Source organism: Pollachius pollachius (genome assembly GCF_949987615.1).
Source record: "Pollachius pollachius genome assembly, chromosome: 17".
In the NCBI taxonomy this organism is placed as follows: Eukaryota; Metazoa; Chordata; class Actinopteri; order Gadiformes; family Gadidae; genus Pollachius; species Pollachius pollachius.
This window is the reverse complement of record NC_136950.1, coordinates 22,064,857-22,083,060: the sequence shown is the minus strand read 5'-3', so window position 1 is coordinate 22,083,060 and position 18,204 is coordinate 22,064,857. Positions and strand designations below refer to the sequence as shown.

Genomic DNA, 18,204 nt, shown 5'->3' with positions numbered 1-18,204 from the left:
CTTCAATACGAGTCCTGTTATTCACTGTGCATTTCATTATTAAAAAGGTTTACCGAAGCCTTCCATAAAACCTCCTTTCTGACGTGTTCCACCCCCCCCCCCCCCCCCCCCCCCAATGCGCTGAGGAATGCTTCACCTATAAAGGCCGAGGAACGCTTCACCCATAAAGGCCGAGGAACGCTTCACCCAGAAAGGCCGAGGAACGCTTGACCCAGAAAGGCCGAGGAATGCTTCACCCAGAAAGGCAGAGGAACGCTTCACCCATAAAGGCCGAGGAACGCTTCACCCATAAAGGCCGAGGAACGCTTCACCGAAAAAGGCCGAGGAACGCTTCACCCATAAAGGCCGAGGAACGCTTCACCCATAAAGGCCGAGGAACGCTTCACCCATAAAGGCCGAGGAACGCGTCACCCATAAAGGCCGAGGAACGCTTCACCCATAAAGGCCGAGGAACGCTTCACCCATAAAGGCCGAGGAACGCTTCACCTATAAAGGCCGAGGAACGCTTCACCCATAAAGGAGCCTGGCATAAGGCATGGTGGACCGTTACCTTGACAACGATGTAGCAGACCCCCAGCAGGCGTCTGGAGCGCTGGAACCGCACCAGCGCCGCGAGACCCTGGACCGGACGTTAAGGGAGAACACACACACACACGTGGAGAGAGAAACACACACACACACACACACACACACACAGCGCGTCGGTCGCTGTGCCCATAGGGCCTTAATGGAAGCAGTGGGGGTAAACCAGTGGTAGGTGGAAGGATACGTGACAGAGGATTAGGGTCATAGCCAGAAGGATGTAGCCCACGATGGTCGTGATCAGGCCCTCAAAGTGGGACGCTTGCACCTACACACGACAAAAAACACAAAGAAGATTAAACCTGCAGCACCAGTTACAGACATGCTGAGTACCACCTGAACGGGAGGAGCTTCCTTACGTAGTCCTCGAACCCAAGCCCCACCACGGAGAAGTGGCCGATGTGGTAGGGACAGAACGCTGAAACAGGACAGAGGGTTACGCTATAACATCACTATCGTATATCATATATCATAGTGTCATCACCACACATCAGATATGATGTTATAGACGCTATAACATCACTATCGTATATCATATATCATAGTGTCATCACCACACATCAGATATGATGTTATAGACGCTATAACATCACTATCGTATATCATATATCATAGTGTCATCACCACACATCAGATATGATGTTATAAACGCTATAACATCACTATCGTATATCATATATCATAGTGTCATCACCACACAGTCAGATATGATGTTATAGACGCTATAACATCACTATCGTATATCATATATCATAGTGTCATCACCACACATCAGATATGATGTTATAGACGCTATAACATCACAATAGTATATCATATATCATAGTGTCATCACCACACAGTCAGATATGATGTTATAGACGCTATAACATCACTATCGTATATCATATATCATAGTGTCATCACCACACATCAGATATGATGTTATAGACGCTATAAACATCACTATCGTATATCATATATCATAGTGTCATCACCACACAGTCAGATATGATGTTATAGACGCTATACTATCACTCTATCATATATCATAGTGTCATCACCACACATCAGATATGATGTTATAGACGCTATAACATCACTATCGTATATCATATATCATAGTGTCATCACCACACATCAGATATGATGTTATAGACGCTATAACATCACAATAGTATATCATATATCATAGTGTCATCACCACACAGTCAGATATGATGTTATAGACGCTATAACATCACTATCGTATATCATATATCATAGTGTCATCACCACACATCAGATATGATGTTATAGACGCTATAACATCACAATAGTATATCATATATCATAGTGTCATCACCACACAGTCAGATATGATGTTATAGACGCTATAACATCACTATCGTATATCATATATCAGTGTCATCACCACACATCAGATATGATGTTATAGACGCTATACTATCACTCTATCGTATATCATAGTGTCATCACCACACATCAGATATGTTATAGCTGAGCTTATGGTCCATAAATTGAGAAACTCATTCCAGAGCATCGCTATAATATCATGTTAATATGTAAAGTACTGTTCTTACCGAAGACCAGGATGAAGAGGGTATTCAGGGACACCACCCAGAACACATGCTCCTGCAGAACCCCACCACACACACACACACACACACACACACACACACACACACACACACACACACACACACACAGTGTGTCAGGTACCCCTGAACACAGAATGGACAGCTGTATTGGGGAGGGGGTGCAGACTCACCAGGAACACTAGCGATCCATCCAGCCCCAGCATCTGTAGGGAGGAGCAACAGGTAGTAAGGCAGAGTGAGCAACAGGCAGTAAGGCAGAGTGAGCAACAGGCAGTAAGGCAGAGTGAGCAACAGGCAGTAAGGCAGAGTGAGCAACAGGCAGTAAGGCAGAGTGAGCAACAGGCAGTAAGGCAGAGTGAGCAACAGGCAGTAAGGCAGAGTGAGCAACAGGCAGTAAGGCAGAGTGAGCAACAGGCAGTTAGGCAGAGTGAGCAACAGGCAGTAAGGCAGAGTGAGCAACAGGCAGTAAGGCAGAGTGAGCAACAGGCAGTAAGGCAGAGTGAGCAACAGGCAGTAAGGCAGAGTGAGCAACAGGCAGTAAGGCAGAGTGAGCAACAGGCAGTAAGGTAGAGTGAGCAACAGGCAGTAAGGTAGAGTGAGCAACAGGCAGTAAGGCAGAGTGAGCAACAGGCAGTAAGGTAGAGTGAGCAACAGGCAGTAAGGCAGAGTGAGCAACAGGCAGTAAGGCAGAGTGAGCAACAGAAGCAGCGCTCAATGAAGAATGAAGGTAAACAGAGAGCAGTGTCTGTGTGTGTGCTGACCCGCTCCCAGGTGAGTTCCTCTGCGGCCCGGTCCCACTCCAGAGCATTCCAGTTCATGTCGTCTGAAGGAGAGAGACGCTCGGTAAACAAGGTCACACTAAACCAGCAGACCGACCACACACACACACACACACACACACCAGTGTTTTCCCTAAAAAAAATTGGTGCCGGTGATGTGACCTCGATATTTCGATATTTGGCAGCTGTGAAGCGTCCCGCTGCTGACTTAGAGTCAAATGTATCGAGAGTCTCTGCTGCTTGCAATGCGCATAAGCCTCGTGACTCTTCCTCCCCAAGGCGGCTTCGCTGAGCAGTCTTTATTAGAGCTTAGATCGGGCCCAGAAAATCAAGCCCGGCCCGAGCCCGTGCACGTTGTGTCTGAGCCCGGCCCGACATTTTTTTAATGCATGTGTAACTTTGTACACATTTGTTACTTAGGCCTACTCTGCTAAATATATATGTAAGGGATAATGTATAGAACGCCGGTCATTATCGGGAAAATAAGCCCCGACAGGGCGAAGGACACCGACGCCGCCGGAGGTGTCCTCTTCGTCCTGAAGGGGCTTATTTTCGATAATGACCGGCGACGTTCTATACATTATCCCGCTTATTACACGGCTTTGAGCCCAAAACGAAAAAATAACTTCACGTGTGTGTGTCTTTTTACAATTTATTCGTTACCAGCATTCGTAGTGTTGATCAGCAGTGAAATAGTCCGCCAAAGACGTTGACGTCGCTTAGCAACCGAAGACGCTGGGTTGATAAGTTACCAGACTGCTACCCATGCCAGTGAACGGAGCGTTCCACGGCATTCAGAAGACCCGTGTAATAAAGGCCGATAATATTTCTGTTTACGGCATAGATTTCTCCTAAACACAAAACGCTTAATCAAAGGCCCGGCCCGGCTCGAGGATAGTGGTGGGAGATATCGCCGGGTCGGGTCGATCAAAACCCTCATTGTTTAACATGAATTGGACAAACAAATGAGCGCTGTAGCATGTTTAAACACAATTCAAATTGTGCAGAGAATTATTTCCACTAGTCATTCTGACCGGAGACATTTAGAATTAGGGTCCTCCTCATTCTTTTCACCGACCTTGCGCTGCGTTGTTGGGGTCGGGGTCCTCCGCGGCCCCCCCCTCCTCCTCCTCCAGCTCGGGGTTCTGGTCGGGGGGGGCGTCCGGGGGGTGGGGTTGGGCGTCGTTGCGGGCGGGGGGGTCCGCGGGCGGGGCCGGCGGGATGTCCGCCGCTGCTCCCTGGGCCTGTGGGGGGGGGGGGGTGATCAGGAGGTCTAGAGGGGGTCCCTCACTCCCCATGAGGGGGGGTCACTGCCCATGAGGGGTCACTCCCCATGAGGGGGGGTCACTCCCCATGAGGGGGGGGTCACTCCCCATGACGGGTCACTCCCCATGAGGGGGGGTCACTCCCCATGAGGGGTCACTCCCCATGAGGGGGGGTCACTCCCCATGAGGGGTCACTCCCCATGAGGGGGGGTCACTCCCCATGAGGGGGGGTCACTCCCCATGAGGGGTCACTATCAGCTCTGGACGACGCTGCTTTAGGAGGAGAAGGACTGAAGGGCTGCTGGCCCGTCTCTGACCGCCCCCCATGACTGGTTGGAGGGAATACATTGTGCTCGTCCATCTCAAGCTGTTCAACGATGGAGAATCTCTCTCTCTCCCCCTCTCTCTCTCCCCCTCTCTCTCTCTCCCTCTCTCCCCCTCTCTCTCTCCCTCCCTCTCTCCTCCCCCCCCATCTCTCTCCCTCCCTCCCCCCCTCTCTCTCTCTCTCCCCCTCTCTCTCTCCCTCTCTCTCTCTCCTCCTCCCTCTCTCTCCTCCCCCCCTCTCTCTCTCCCTCTCTCCCCCTCTCTCTCCTCTCCCCCCCCCTCTCTCTCTCTCCCTCCCTCCCTCCCCCCCTCTCTCTCCCTCTCTCTCTCTCCTCCTCCCTCTCTCTCCTCCCCCCCTCTCTCTCTCCCTCCCTCCCCCCCTCTCTCCCCCTCCCCCCCCTCTCTCTCTACCTCCCTCCCCCCCTCTCTCCCTCTCCCCCCCTCTCTCCCCCTCCCCCCCTCTCTCTCTCCCTCCCTCCCCCTCTCTCCCTCTCCCCCCCTCTCTCTCTCCCTCTCTCCCCCCCTCACCTCATTGTTTGGCCCCGCTGCGTTGGGCTGCTGTGCCTGGTGTTGCTCCAGCCAGTGGGGGGCGCCACCATGGACGATCTGCTCCCGGAGCCAGACCAGGCTGATGAACGCACACAGGGTGCAGGTAACGACGAAGCAGCCCTGCAGACAGTCAGCCAGCAGGTTCTCCCTGCAGCGACACACACAGGCGTCACACAGCTGAACCCGGCCAGACGGACAGACGCAGTCGTCCATCAGAGTGGATGCATGCCTCAGGGAGGCTGGAGTGTCATCAACATTAGTAGGTGCCATTGTACCACGTGTCATTCACCCTGAGCGCAGGGCTTCTGCTCACACTCACACACAAAGGTTCCACAACCAGTAGAAGTTGTGTAACCCCGCAAGCACACAAAAACAATGTGTTAACCACTGAGCCAGCAGGGGGGTTGGTATGACCTGAGCGGAGCTCAGCCGGAGGAGGAGGACTCACGTGGAGAGCATGTCCAGAGGCAGCGTCAGCAGGGAGCTCACAGAGCCCGTAAACAGACACTTGTAGATGCGGCCTGTCAGAAAACACCACACATCGTGTTACATCTTACATTGACCGTTTCTCTTAGGTGTACTTAGGTGTGTCCTACTTCGACACAAACTTCACAAACCATGAAACTAATTTATGAAAAAGTGAATCTTGTTGTTTGTTAATGGTACCATTTAAATGGTTTCTTTGCTGCAATTTCTAAAATGTATAACTTAATTCTGATCTGTCCATAGCCTGGTAAAAACTGAACACATGCACTGGGGTGCTGATGGAGATTTACACGCACGCACCCGGACTCCCCCACCATCACCCACACATACTCACCCGTTACTAAAGCTCTAATCATCTTAATCCTATTAAATCATAAACATGAGCTAAGGGAAGCCGATTACGTCACAAAGAGCCTGGTTCACCTGCTACCCCCCCACAGTATGTAATCAATGAGGAGGTGGTAAGACGGTAGAACAGAGTCATGTGTGGCGCTGACGATCCTTAAAGACGTGTTTTCAGTCCTTGGTTCACAGCACTCAGCGTCCTCTTAGATCCCCCTTAAGATCGCTTCATACAGAGCGGAATTATCCGATATCTATCCAAATTTGACCAAATCCAATCTGATGGATCAATCAACAGTGACTTCTATTTTTATAGCGTGACATCATTGTGTTGCATCCACACCAGGACGGCGTCATGGTAACGCACAGCTGGACCCGTCCCTGACATCGATGGTCCAACCAGGTGTACCTGGGGAGCATTAGCTCAGTGCTTACATGCGGTGAGCGGGACCACCCCCAGCCAGGCGAAGGCCACGAGCGTGTAGTGGAACCAGTAGCGGATGGCCGTGCCCACGCTGGTCAGCAGACCAGCGCAGATGTCCTGGACGGGCAGCCGGGAAGGCATGTCCGGAGAGTAAACTGAGGAGAGAGACGGGCTTTCACTGCGCTGACATAACATGGAGAATACGATAGCACTGGCATCTCCATGACTTAACATCATAAAACTAAATAACTAAATAAATCTGGCCACAGCTGGTCTTATACAGATATTTTGCCAGTATGACAATACATCTGGCTTAAAAAAGTTATATACATATGTATATCAAGTCAAAGAAGTGTAAAATCACCGCACACTGGTCTAAGCAGATTAGCTGATTTATTTTGTGAACGACGCGTTTCGCTGTTGCTTCGTCAGGTTCACTCTTCAAATTCACATGACACCGTCAGGTGATTTAAATGATTTACAGGGTCACATGACCTCACCAATAAGTGCAAGCCACCACCAAATCAACACTCCAAGCTCACATACAATACAGTCCATCAAATGTATGTTGTACCTATTATGTCAATTGTGTTGACATATTATATATTTATTTATTTATAAGAAAAATACAATTCAAGTCCAGAATCCATCCACAACTTACTTGGGGTGAAAGCAAATCTGTGCTTGCATAATTCACAATACTCCTTCCGGCTGTGTTTGAGCCATTGAACCAAGCTGGAAAGAGATCACACATGGAAGATTTAGAACAAGTTACAGAATTCTTGACTTCTTTCGATTTTGATAGCCGGCTGCCTTCTACAGTCTCCTACACTCACACTACACAGGATCCCTAAAATCTCCCTAGACAAATACAGGTAGAGAATTGACCATTCATTTGTATTTATTTACACTTCGCTAGTCTGCATCCATTAATGCATCACTCTTAAGACATAGTTTATGGTTTCCAATAAACTGGATAAACATGAATGAATTGTCCCGGATCACACAACCAAATATAACTGAGACCAAAGACCTCGGTGCAGTGTGACTGGACTTTAGAGGGGACTGGAAATGGTCAGGTGTATTTTCCAAAGCGAAAAAGGGCAAAATAGAAAGTTAGCGACAAAAACAATGCATTAAACCATGTGAATATGTTGTTTCACATGATACATAGCCAATAGGTGGGGATTACAAGCTTGATGGTGTAAGTCCCTGATTACTACCAACATACTGGCTGGGCACTAAAGAAAGGCCGGTTATCATAGCATGATCATGATGATTTCAACACAGCCTCTATCTGTAGTAAGTAGTAACGGACCCACAGAGACGGGGAGGGGGAACAAGCTCGTAATCATCCACCTCGCCCCGAGGTGGATGATTACTGCAGGTCAACCATTTTCTACAGAACAATCCAGGCCGGGCTTTTGCATTCAGCGCCAGTTCTCTGGTGAACAGTCGACACAAAGGATAGAGGAGGACACAGCATAACCAGAAGGACCAAACTACAAGTCAAACACAGCATGAAAATGCCTTTCCCCTGGTCCTCACCACAACCACATGGCCGTATGATTACCAAGTTAGACATAAATGCACCTGATATGAAAGAAAAACTAAAGAAAAGCTGACTCCAACACACTCATTTGTTTTAACAACTTATTAAAGCCAACTTGTTATAGCCATATTCATAAATATAGGCCTAGTGTGTAAAATAAACTGTGATAAAGTGTATAATTTCCCCAAACTATTTCTTCCTATAACAAAAATATTATTCTGCAGTTTTGTGGAATGTACAACACTTAAAACTCTAATTAGAAAAGAGATCAGGAAGCTGAATAAAGTATAAGACCTTTATTAAGAACTTTAAGAGAGTAATACAAGAGCAGAACCACAGATCGTAGCGCCACACTCTGTGGTTCCTCCCCCAGGGGTCCCAGCCAGGGCTGCTATCGAACAAGGCCAAGAGGTGGCCTCACCGTAACCCAATGCCGCTGGTCTGCTTCTGCTCACCGTCTTTAGTCGCGACTCGGTTTGTCATGTTTTGGTGGCAAACCTTTCACCCAGTTTCCCTCATCCTTCAACCTCGCCTCCCTTATCCACCCCCTTAACAACATGCTCTCACCACTAGGGTGTCTAGACCTCTTCAGAAGAGGGTTATTGTACAAGGAATGTTTGTATATACTGATGAGCACATTTTTCCAGCTTATCTCAGCTCCTACAGCATATAAAGCCAGATGTTAACTATAATCCTTCAAAAATGATATAGGTCTATTCTCCCACAGAGGGGAAATCCACGTCCCTTACCATTCCTGGTGTATGAACTTAATACTCCCGGTGCAGACACAGGGATGGTACAGGGGCTTGTCCTGCGTCCCTTCAGACCGGCACACACGACAGATGTCCGCTGGAGGATGCAAGGAGGCAGGGTTATATAGTTCTCGAGTTGTAATAGCATGTCATTACAACTATGTTTTAATAAATGTAATTCGCCCATGCAAGCTTGTACGAGACTCATGACCATCAGCATCACAATGCACTCTGGCTCTTTCTGTCCCGTAACGCAACTCAGTGATGTCACGGTCCTCAAAAGACGTCTGTACGGACTGTTTTTTGTTCATTTAAGAAATAAGGCAACCTTTCTAATGTTATGTCACTCATCCTGGTTCACGGTTGGCTAGATTCCTTTATTTACCTTCCTCCGCTGTGTCCATTGTATTTGGAATGCAGCCGGGCGGTGTCTTCACCAGGGTGCTCTACTGGGGATCCATCCGCCACACATATAATATAACAATAATCACGTCCTGCTATAATAACAATAATCACGTCCAGTTATAATAACAATAGTCACGTCAAGCTCAGGGAGCCACAGAGAAAGGATGACAGTCCTAAAATGGTGTCCACAGAAATTAAATATCAGCGCTGGCCGAGGTAACGTTACGTCCGATCGGTGTCAGCGTAGGAAATCACACCCGCGGCAAATTATAGTGGTTTAATGGCAGATTGATATCTTAAGGTTTGGATCACGTTGCATTGTATTAGTCCAAAAGTAGGACCAAAGTGGACGAGAAAACAGCTAGCCTGTTAACCTCGCCTAGCTAGCCCAGTTAGCGACGCGTATGTTGTTTACGACAGTACTCCTGATTTACGGCAGCAAACTTCCGTCACTGTAAAACACCGTCGAACAACGAGATGCAGAATTTATGTGTACATTTGATTAATAAATCGTTTAATTTCAACATAGAATTATAAAAACAGACTGAACTGTTAAAGAAGAAAAACGAATTTTCTTATATTAACGGAAACACTGACGACAATAGTTTAAAACTATGAAAAGACGGTCAAAGGGCGACATCTGGTGACGGAAATAAGTCCAGCATGTGTCCTGCCAAACATTGCACAAAGCATGCGTTCCCCGAACAACTTAAAAAACAAAACATTTTTACATAATAGGGTCGTTTATTTGCCCTAAAGTTCATTACATTTGACTGAACATTGTAGGCTATTATTGGAAGAATAACATCTTTCAAACGAAAACTAAACAATATCGCACCATAACGTCACATTTCTCCCCGTATTGTTCCCTTGTAGCATTGTGCATGTGTTTTCTGCACGTTTTATGTCTATTTGGGAATTGAATCCATGCCAATAAGCAATGTAAGTGGACGGCGCCGTGGCTTAGATGGTTAAAGCGCCTGTCTAGTAAACAGGAGATCCTGGGTTCGAATCCCAGCGGCACCTTTTGAGGTGGCACAGTTGGGCAGAGAACTCGACTCCTGTTCATTGTAAAAAGAAAAAGCTCATGTATCCTTTCAGAGCGCACTATCTGATTGGTTTTGTACGTCATCAGGGGCGTCCAACAAGGAAATCCAGGGAATCTGGCTCCTCTCGTAGGCTACGGGTCGTCGTTGTTTCTGCTTCTCCTTCATACCTAACGCAAAGGTTGGTAGTGACAACTCTTGCAGGATATCTGCATCAACTATATTTGGTTCTAATCAAAGTGGTTGATAAGTCACATGCGACAACTCTTGCAGGATATCTGCATCAACTATATTTTGTTCTAATCAAAGCGGTTGATAAGTCACATGCGGGGCTGGCGGTGCCGTGCTGTGGTAAAGGTGCATTAACCGCTGTGTCATGTTATCAACTCTTTCCCAATCACACGGTCCCCGGTTCAGATACAAGCAGAACCCTCACAATCTTGGTCTCTCTGTGTCACGCTCTGTCTTTTTCTCCCTGTGCATATTTTTGTGTTTTGATTCGTTTCATAAACAGGCTGATATATTAAAATATTTATTTTTATTAAATATTCAGATGGCAAACGAAGCAAAGCCGTGCCCGTGTGATATTGGTGACCGGATGGAATATGGTGGACTCGGCCAAGAGGTTCAAATAGACCACATCAAGTCGTACGTGGTGAAGCCGTCTTTTGGCTCTGACAAGGCCGTGATTGTCATTCATGACATCTATGGATGGACATTGCCTAATACCAGATATATGGCCGATATGTTGGCGGAAAATGGATACATGTATGTACCCTGCCTGTTTAATTAGCATATTCATATAAATAAACATAAAATCCATGGTTATTTACGAGATTGTATAATTTACTGGACAGGTTTGTTCTTTTGCTTTACCTTATAGTGCGGTTTGTCCGGATTTCTATGTCGGGAAGGATCCTTGGAGCCCAACGAGTGACTGGTCAAAGTTCCAGGAATGGTGTGAGGATAAGAAGCCTACCGGCATAAACAGGTGACCCGACCAGCATACGTTAATTCATCCGGTTTTTGAGTGTACTTTATCAATAACATTGCTGCATGGATGAAAGTAAACATCTGCTAATCGTATGCTGATGTTATCATCACATTCAATCAAAACACCACGGCTTTAGCAATGTTAATGAGAAAAGAAAGATCATACAATGAAGTGAAACCATGTAATAGTAGTTTGATTCAGCTCCCATATGAGTGGATCTCAGAGACTCAGTCGGTGACTGTGGCCCTCGGCTCCGCTCAGAGAGGTGGAGGCAGTCATGGGGTTCCTGAAGAAGCAGTGCGGGGTTCGCCTCGTTGGATCGGTGGGCTTCTGTTGGGGCGGCGTGGCCGTACATCACCTGGCCCTCAACTGCCCCCAGATTACAGCCGGGGTCTCCGTCTACGGTAAGGGCCCACAGTTAACTATCATATCTGGACATTACAGCTGGGGCTTCAGTCTAGGGTAAGGGCCCAGTAAACTGCCGTATCCAGAAATTACAGTAAACTACTGTATCCTGACATTACAATAAACTACAGTATCCGACATTACAGTAAACTAACGTATACAGACATTACAGTAAACTACAATATCCAGACATTACAGTAAACTACAATATCCAGACATTACAGTTAACTATCGTATCCAGACATTACAGTTAACTATCGTATCCAGACATTACAGTTAACTATCGTATCCAGACATTACAGTTAACTACTGTATCCAGACATTACAGTAAACTACCGTATCCAGACATTACAGTTAATTACCGTATCCAGACATTAAAGCTGGGGCCTCTGTCTTCGATAAGGGCCCACAGTAAACTATCATATCCAGACATTAAAGCTGGGGCCTCTGTCTTCGATAAGGGCCCACAGTAAACTATCATATCCAGACATTAAAGCTGGGGCCTCTGTCTTTGGTAAGGGCCCACAGTTAACTACCGTATCCAGACATACAGCTGGGGCCTCAGTCTAGGGTAAGCGCTCACAGTAAACTATCGTAGCCTGGATTCACAATATGCCCTGAAGGTGCCACGCTACAGTTAGCCGTTAACAGCTAACTGAAGTGTTGAGGAGCGGCCCCCCTAATGTGTTATGAAGTGTGTTGTGCTCTGATGCTGACAGGTATCATAAAGGAAAGGGAGGACTGCTTTGAACTAAAGAGCCCGGTTCTGTTCATCTTTGCGGAGAAGGACGAGGTTGTACCACTTCAGCAGGTTTGTTGGATCTCTTTTCCGTCCGCATCTTTGTTCAAATGGAACAGCTTCGCCGTTAATCTTTCCCTCTGTGTGTGAGAATTAATGCCTCGACCTTCCCCAGGTCAGCGTTCTTCAGGCTAGACTGAAGGAGAAATGCAGCGTGGACCATCAGGTGAAGATCTTTCCGGAGCAGTCTCATGGGTTTGTCCACCGAAGGAGGGAAGACATTAACCCCTCGGACAGACCTCACATCCTGGAGGCCCGGTCGGACATGCTCCACTGGCTCAACAAGTTCATGTAGAACAGTAGCAGCCAATCAGCTCCCTCCCCAGGGCCCCCCAGCTATTGTAGGTCGCTTTGTAAATCATCATGAAATCCTTCTTGTTAACTCAATTTAACTGAACTGTATAAGGGGACTTCTAAAGAAAACAGCCAATGGGGAAGAAATGCTTCTGGGACTTTTTGACGCTGTAGGGATGTCGACAATACATTCCCCACATGGTCATTAGTGTCTTAAAAGGCACAATACTGCATGTCAAGTGAGCGATGGACATGTGATTTATGCCAGGATGGCAGATTAACTGCATTATAAAAGTACATGAAACATTAGTTTTGCTGGACTGTTATAATTTCTTTGCCAGATGCTGATCTTTTACTCAGTTTTGAAGGACCCTTAAATGTCGAATAGTGTTTACCGCCCAATTATTTCATTTTAAAACAATGAGGTACCAATAATCACCCAAAAACTGAAATAATAAAATTAAACTTTGATGAAAATAGTATTTCACATTGAATGATAAATAGCGGAACGCAGTGTGGCATGAAGACGGGGAATCAGCGGAGACAGTTCTAGAGCATCTTAGGACGCGGATGTGAGATCGCCATGGCAACAAATTGAATCAAGACGCGAATTAGACTTTAATCCTTTTTTAATGACAAATATCCAGTATTCAAGGCATCTGTAAACCAACTGCTCACAAACATCATTAAGACTTGTTTTTAGCGCCTGAGGAACACAAAAATCAAAAGGAGAGAGCCTGGCCGTCAGAACACAACATTAGTCCATTAAGGCAAACACCTTCCAGCTTCCAAATACTGTTGTTTTTAAATAAAACTGAAGCAAATCTACCTGAAGTCATAACGATTGCAGTTGTAGAAGTAGTAGTCTAGGCATCGGTTTATCGGAAAAGTGAGGTGTACAGTTGGAATGAATTAATGCCATTATTTTCACTGTGGATATGAATTGTAGGAGTTCCCAGCTAACACCTCATAGAGTATCGCCCAAATCCTCAGGAAAGTATGATTGCAGTGGTGTCATCTGGGAGTCGCATACGGAAATCACCTGGCAGCCATCTTATTCACGTGGTCATCAAAACGCCCGCTGGGTGGGGGACACCCCTCGCACTGGCCCCCACCAAGCTGGTGTTCAGAGCCAAGATGGCCACCAGGAGAATAAGGCCCATTGAAAGTCCCCATGCAGGTATTGGAGCGTTCCTCGATACAGTAGAAGAGAGAAAGACCTGCTTCTCATCCTCTGACCTTATCTATTGCAGCTTGACCCAATTGTGTTGGTATCTATTCCTTTCATTGTCTTTCCCAGTTATTCTGATTATTGAACTGACTTAAGACTGAGACTAAACTATTTCAGGTGTTGGGAGGGTTGGTTAAGTCAATAAGGTGAAAAACATAAAAGCTAGAAAAAGGACGAAATGATGCAGAACCATCAAATAAAACGGGCCTAATGTGCAATGGAAAGTATTTTTCCGCATTCTTTTCTGTGTTTCCTCTACAACCCAAAGTCAAGGCAGAACCAGGAGGTTGGGATTTAAATACTAAAGGCCAGTGCGGTGCGCTGCTCAAGCTGCAATACACAAGGTTTAAGGATGGAGACGTGTCCGAGCAGGAGCCCCCCAGACCCCACCTTCTCTGGGACACAACCGGGACATGTCTGTTTGTGCGGTTCCTGGCAGAATATTGTACCGTTTTCCTGGAAAGTGTGTACTTCCCGAGGCTGTCAGTGTTATTAACGGCTCATTGACCAGAATCGGTTTGAGCGGTTTGACCAATGAAAGAAAATAAGATGGCATTCTGGGAATTTTAGCAACATGGAGTTCTCTTAACAAAAAGGTTCCTTCAAATTAAAACATTAACACATCCCCTTGCTATTAAAATATTGGTCAGGCACCATGAAACAAAATAATGTTGCTTCTGTGTTATTTTTTGTTATTTTTATGTTTCCATTTTAAAGACTACATTGTTACAGGTTAGTTCATAAATAGGCTTCTAACTATGAGCTGTATAGTTAGCTTAAAATATTTACACGAGCACAGGAATATGTAATTTGAGGTACTACTTCTTAAAGATAACCCTAAGATTAAACATAATTTGGCATTAGTCACACACACACACTTTCAAACTACAATGAAACATGGTAAAGGTTAGGTCGGTAATGGTTTAATCACTGCACAATCTTTCCTTGAAATAAAAAACGGTTTTGGTTCAACAGACTTGAGTTAAATGTGCACTAACATCGTAAAATTGTAGGTCAGAAAAATTGAAGTGCAAAGAGAACAAAAGGACAAGTCAAAACAGTAAGGGCTACGTTGTGCTTATTGTTTGTTTTAATGGTAATCACCTTACACCCGATTTATAGGCACAACAATGAGATTTGAACCAGGTGGGTACTGGATCGTTTTTTGCGATAAACTGGGGCTGAGTGGTTTTTATGATGAGTGGAAAGCTGTGCAGTGATTATATTACACATTTACCCCATTGCCAACTCTTCACTGTTCAATAGTACAACTAACAGAAACATTCATTGGCCTTCCTAAACAATCTTCATCCTGTCCACTAGAGGGCCACCAACACCCATCAATGGAATTGTAGCTATCAGATGATTGTTTGATAAAGGGCCTTCATCAGTTACATGCTGCTCACTGCTCTAATTTATTAAAGCCTAAAACGACTACTAAATAAGTACTATGTACATCTGATGACGAGTAAGAAGCCATTAGAATACAAAGCCTAAGTTATGAATATGTTTGATGATTTTCTTGATGATTGATTGCAACTGATCACAATAACATCAATAAAAAAAAGGAAATAAGAGGAAATAATATCTGGGCCTGATTCATTAAAAACACAGCAGTACCCAAAAACTACAGTACTTATGTCCAAAAGTAATGATTCTCCTACTTGCGCATCTGGTTCCACTTGTATCTTATGCATACATGTATATGTCACGTCTGTAAGACAAAGTAGTTTAAGCACGTGATAAGACGGGCCATTGTACTGCTCTTCCCTTTTTTGCTTTAAACGAAGAGTAGAAGGGATGCTTTGGCGGGAAGTAGAGCGCCCCTCGGTCGACAGGGACCAGGAGGCGTGAGCACAGCGTCGAGGCCACTCAATCAACGATGGAACAACGAACCTCCGTGAGAGAATGAGTACGCACACACACGTCCCCTTGTCCGAGAAGATGCGATTGGCTCTTGGTGTGGTTAGCTAATTAGCCCGGTAGCTACCTAGCCCAGACTGGCCGCTACAGAGCATAGATCTATATCTACAGAGCATAGATCTATATCTACAGAGCATAGATCTATAACTACAGAGCGTAGATCTATATCTACAGAGCATAGATCTATACCTACAGAGCATAGATCTATATCTACAGAGCGTAGGTCTATATCTATGGCTACAGAGCATATATCTACAGAGCATAGACCTATATCTACAGAGCGTAGATCTATAACTACAGAGTGTAGGTCTATATCTACAGAGCGTAGATCTATATCTACAGAGCGTAGATCTATATCTACAGAGCATAGATCTATATCTAGAGAGCGTAGGTCTATATCTATGGCTACAGAGCATATATCTATATCTACAGAGCGTAGATCTATATCTACAGAACGTAGGTCTATAACTACAGAGCGTAGGTCTATATCTACAGAGCGTAGATCTATAACTACAGAGGCACTGATCCGCACCAGGTGAGGCAGGGGGAGGGCGTCGGGAGCAGGTAAATGAAATACAATACTTGGGTCCATTTTGAAGGACATGAACAAGACGTCTGGCAACACCAGAACCAAACACTGACCACGACCACATGGCGGCGGGCTACAGCCCAGCTAACCCATTTTCACAAGGAGAGAAAAAGATCTTTCTGATAAAGTCAGTCAAAGGCGTTGGAGGCGGGTGATGTAGAACGAGCTGTACAGTACAACAGTCAGGAGGCGCTGTGTGTGTGTGTGTGTGTGTGTGTGTGTGTGTGTGTGTGTGTGTGTGTGTGTGTGTGTGTGTGTGTGTGTGTGTGTGCACATGGGGATGTTGCATAGTAAAGGTTGATACATTTGTGCTTTAGGTGCAGCGTGGATTTTAAGTGGTCCGTCTACTCTCCAATCAGTGTAGGCTAGAGTACAATGCCCCTCCCCCTCCAGTAAGTAGCAGTAGCACCAGGTTAACGTCGTGCAGTCGTAAGCCCATATATGGACGTCTGGAGGACACTGTGTTTAGGCGGCAGATGGGGACAACAATAACAGAAGATCAAAAAAGATCATTTAAATAGCGTGTTACGGCCCCGCCCTGATGGCCAGCCCAGTGATTAACGAGCCGCCCGTCAGTTGAAGGGTATCACTTCCTGTCCGCCATCGTCACAGAGCGTCCTGACTGGTTGTTAAGGTGGACACTGTTCCGTTGCTGGGGAAATGGCAGCGGGAAGGCAAACCCCCCCCCCCCCCCCTCAGACGTGGGCGGAACCAATAATGGGTGGGGCTATTGCTTTGAGGTCGTTACCGGGGCAACTGAGGCTGCTGTGGCCGCGTTGGAGCAGGGCCGGGCCGGGGTCGGCCCTGGGGGGGGTGAACACAGGGCAGGACCGCGTGCGGGCGTGGCTCTTGTGGCCGCCGGCGTGGCAGATGAGCTCGCTGACAGTGCCCAGCGGTGGCAGGGCCAGGTGGCGCCCGCCGGCCCCGCCCCCCACCGGCCTGTCCTCCTTGTGCTTCAGCGAGTACCAGGTGAGGAAGATGAAGATGAAGCCCACGAACTTCAGGCTGGCGGCCAGGCCGAAGTACACGAAGCGGAAGGAGGTGACGTCGTACTCCCAGCAGGAGCCGTGCACGCCGCAGTCCTGCTGCCACAGCATGCAGGTGGTGTCGATGACGGCGCCGAAGTAGATTGGGGTGGGGATGTAGGCTGGACACACACACACACATTAAAACTAAGACCATGTTTGGAATAATATGTCATACACTCTGCCACCACTAGGTGGAAGTATTTCTTAATGTTTGGATCTCTAGGCATTTCCATGCCAGCAAAGCAGAAACACTCAATCTTACAGACATAATTCATAAATATATATAAAGTTAATCAGAATTAATATCATCCTAGACATCCAACCCCACACGGTTATATTTATTACAAACCTACACAACCCTCGGTCACATTGACACACACACACACACACACACACACACACACACACACACACACACAGCTATGTGCCTGGGGAGAATGTGTCTGTTTTGCATTGGCTGATGCATACCATGAAGGTAAGGAGCATGTTAGGGCTGCACCTGTCTGACCCTTGGGCTAACTCTAAGCTACAGCTGAGCACAGGGCAGGCGCTGCTGCAGCCGCCCTCTACACATTCCTCAGGCCCTGCGTGTTGCATCCAGCCAGCTGGGAGTCATGTGTGTGAAAGGCTGGAGCACGCAGGACAAGAGGAGAAGAGCCTGACCACTCACGCCTGTTAGTGAAGGGAAATTAAGAAGGGACAAAGTCACAACTCTTCTCTGTTCCACCGCAATGGAACGAGCTCCCTGCCGACGTCAGGACTGCAGAGTCGCTCCGGGCGACGCTCTGGAAGAGACTCAAGTCTCCCTTGTTTCAGGTTCACCTGGGCTCTGCATGGCCACCCCCACCCCCTACC

General features: G+C 46.7%; 3 protein-coding genes across 3 annotated transcripts in view; 1 reads left to right on the top strand and 2 right to left on the bottom strand.

The window, feature by feature from the left end:
• Positions 1 to 9,437, bottom strand: part of LOC307088607 (E3 ubiquitin-protein ligase MARCHF6-like) — a 21,345-nt gene extending 11,908 nt beyond the window's left edge. The window contains exons 1-13 of the mRNA XM_079754551.1: positions 9,021 to 9,437; positions 8,633 to 8,732; positions 6,993 to 7,066; positions 6,343 to 6,486; positions 5,528 to 5,600; positions 5,059 to 5,227; positions 4,020 to 4,185; positions 2,924 to 2,985; positions 2,333 to 2,365; positions 2,145 to 2,196; positions 942 to 1,000; positions 770 to 850; positions 551 to 619 (exon numbers count right to left, since the gene is read on the bottom strand). Of these exons, the coding sequence (XP_079610677.1) occupies positions 551 to 619; positions 770 to 850; positions 942 to 1,000; positions 2,145 to 2,196; positions 2,333 to 2,365; positions 2,924 to 2,985; positions 4,020 to 4,185; positions 5,059 to 5,227; positions 5,528 to 5,600; positions 6,343 to 6,486; positions 6,993 to 7,066; positions 8,633 to 8,732; positions 9,021 to 9,039 (1,101 nt within the window). The 5' untranslated portion in view covers positions 9,040 to 9,437. The remainder of the gene's footprint in view (positions 1 to 550; positions 620 to 769; positions 851 to 941; positions 1,001 to 2,144; positions 2,197 to 2,332; positions 2,366 to 2,923; positions 2,986 to 4,019; positions 4,186 to 5,058; positions 5,228 to 5,527; positions 5,601 to 6,342; positions 6,487 to 6,992; positions 7,067 to 8,632; positions 8,733 to 9,020) is intronic.
• Positions 9,438 to 10,220: 783 nt separating this feature from the next.
• Positions 10,221 to 12,993, top strand: cmbl (carboxymethylenebutenolidase homolog (Pseudomonas)). The gene is made up of 6 exons (XM_079754931.1): positions 10,221 to 10,267; positions 10,640 to 10,854; positions 10,970 to 11,077; positions 11,342 to 11,484; positions 12,205 to 12,296; positions 12,400 to 12,993. The coding sequence occupies exons 2-6, from the start codon at positions 10,640 to 10,642 to the stop codon at positions 12,577 to 12,579; spliced, it is 738 nt and encodes a 245-aa protein (XP_079611057.1). The 5' UTR covers positions 10,221 to 10,267; the 3' UTR covers positions 12,580 to 12,993.
• Positions 12,994 to 13,129: 136 nt separating this feature from the next.
• Positions 13,130 to 18,204, bottom strand: part of LOC307088875 (solute carrier organic anion transporter family member 5A1-like) — a 44,220-nt gene continuing 39,145 nt past the window's right edge. The window contains exon 10 of the mRNA XM_079754930.1: positions 13,130 to 17,468. Within this exon, the coding sequence (XP_079611056.1) occupies positions 17,017 to 17,468 (452 nt within the window). The 3' untranslated portion in view covers positions 13,130 to 17,016. The remainder of the gene's footprint in view (positions 17,469 to 18,204) is intronic.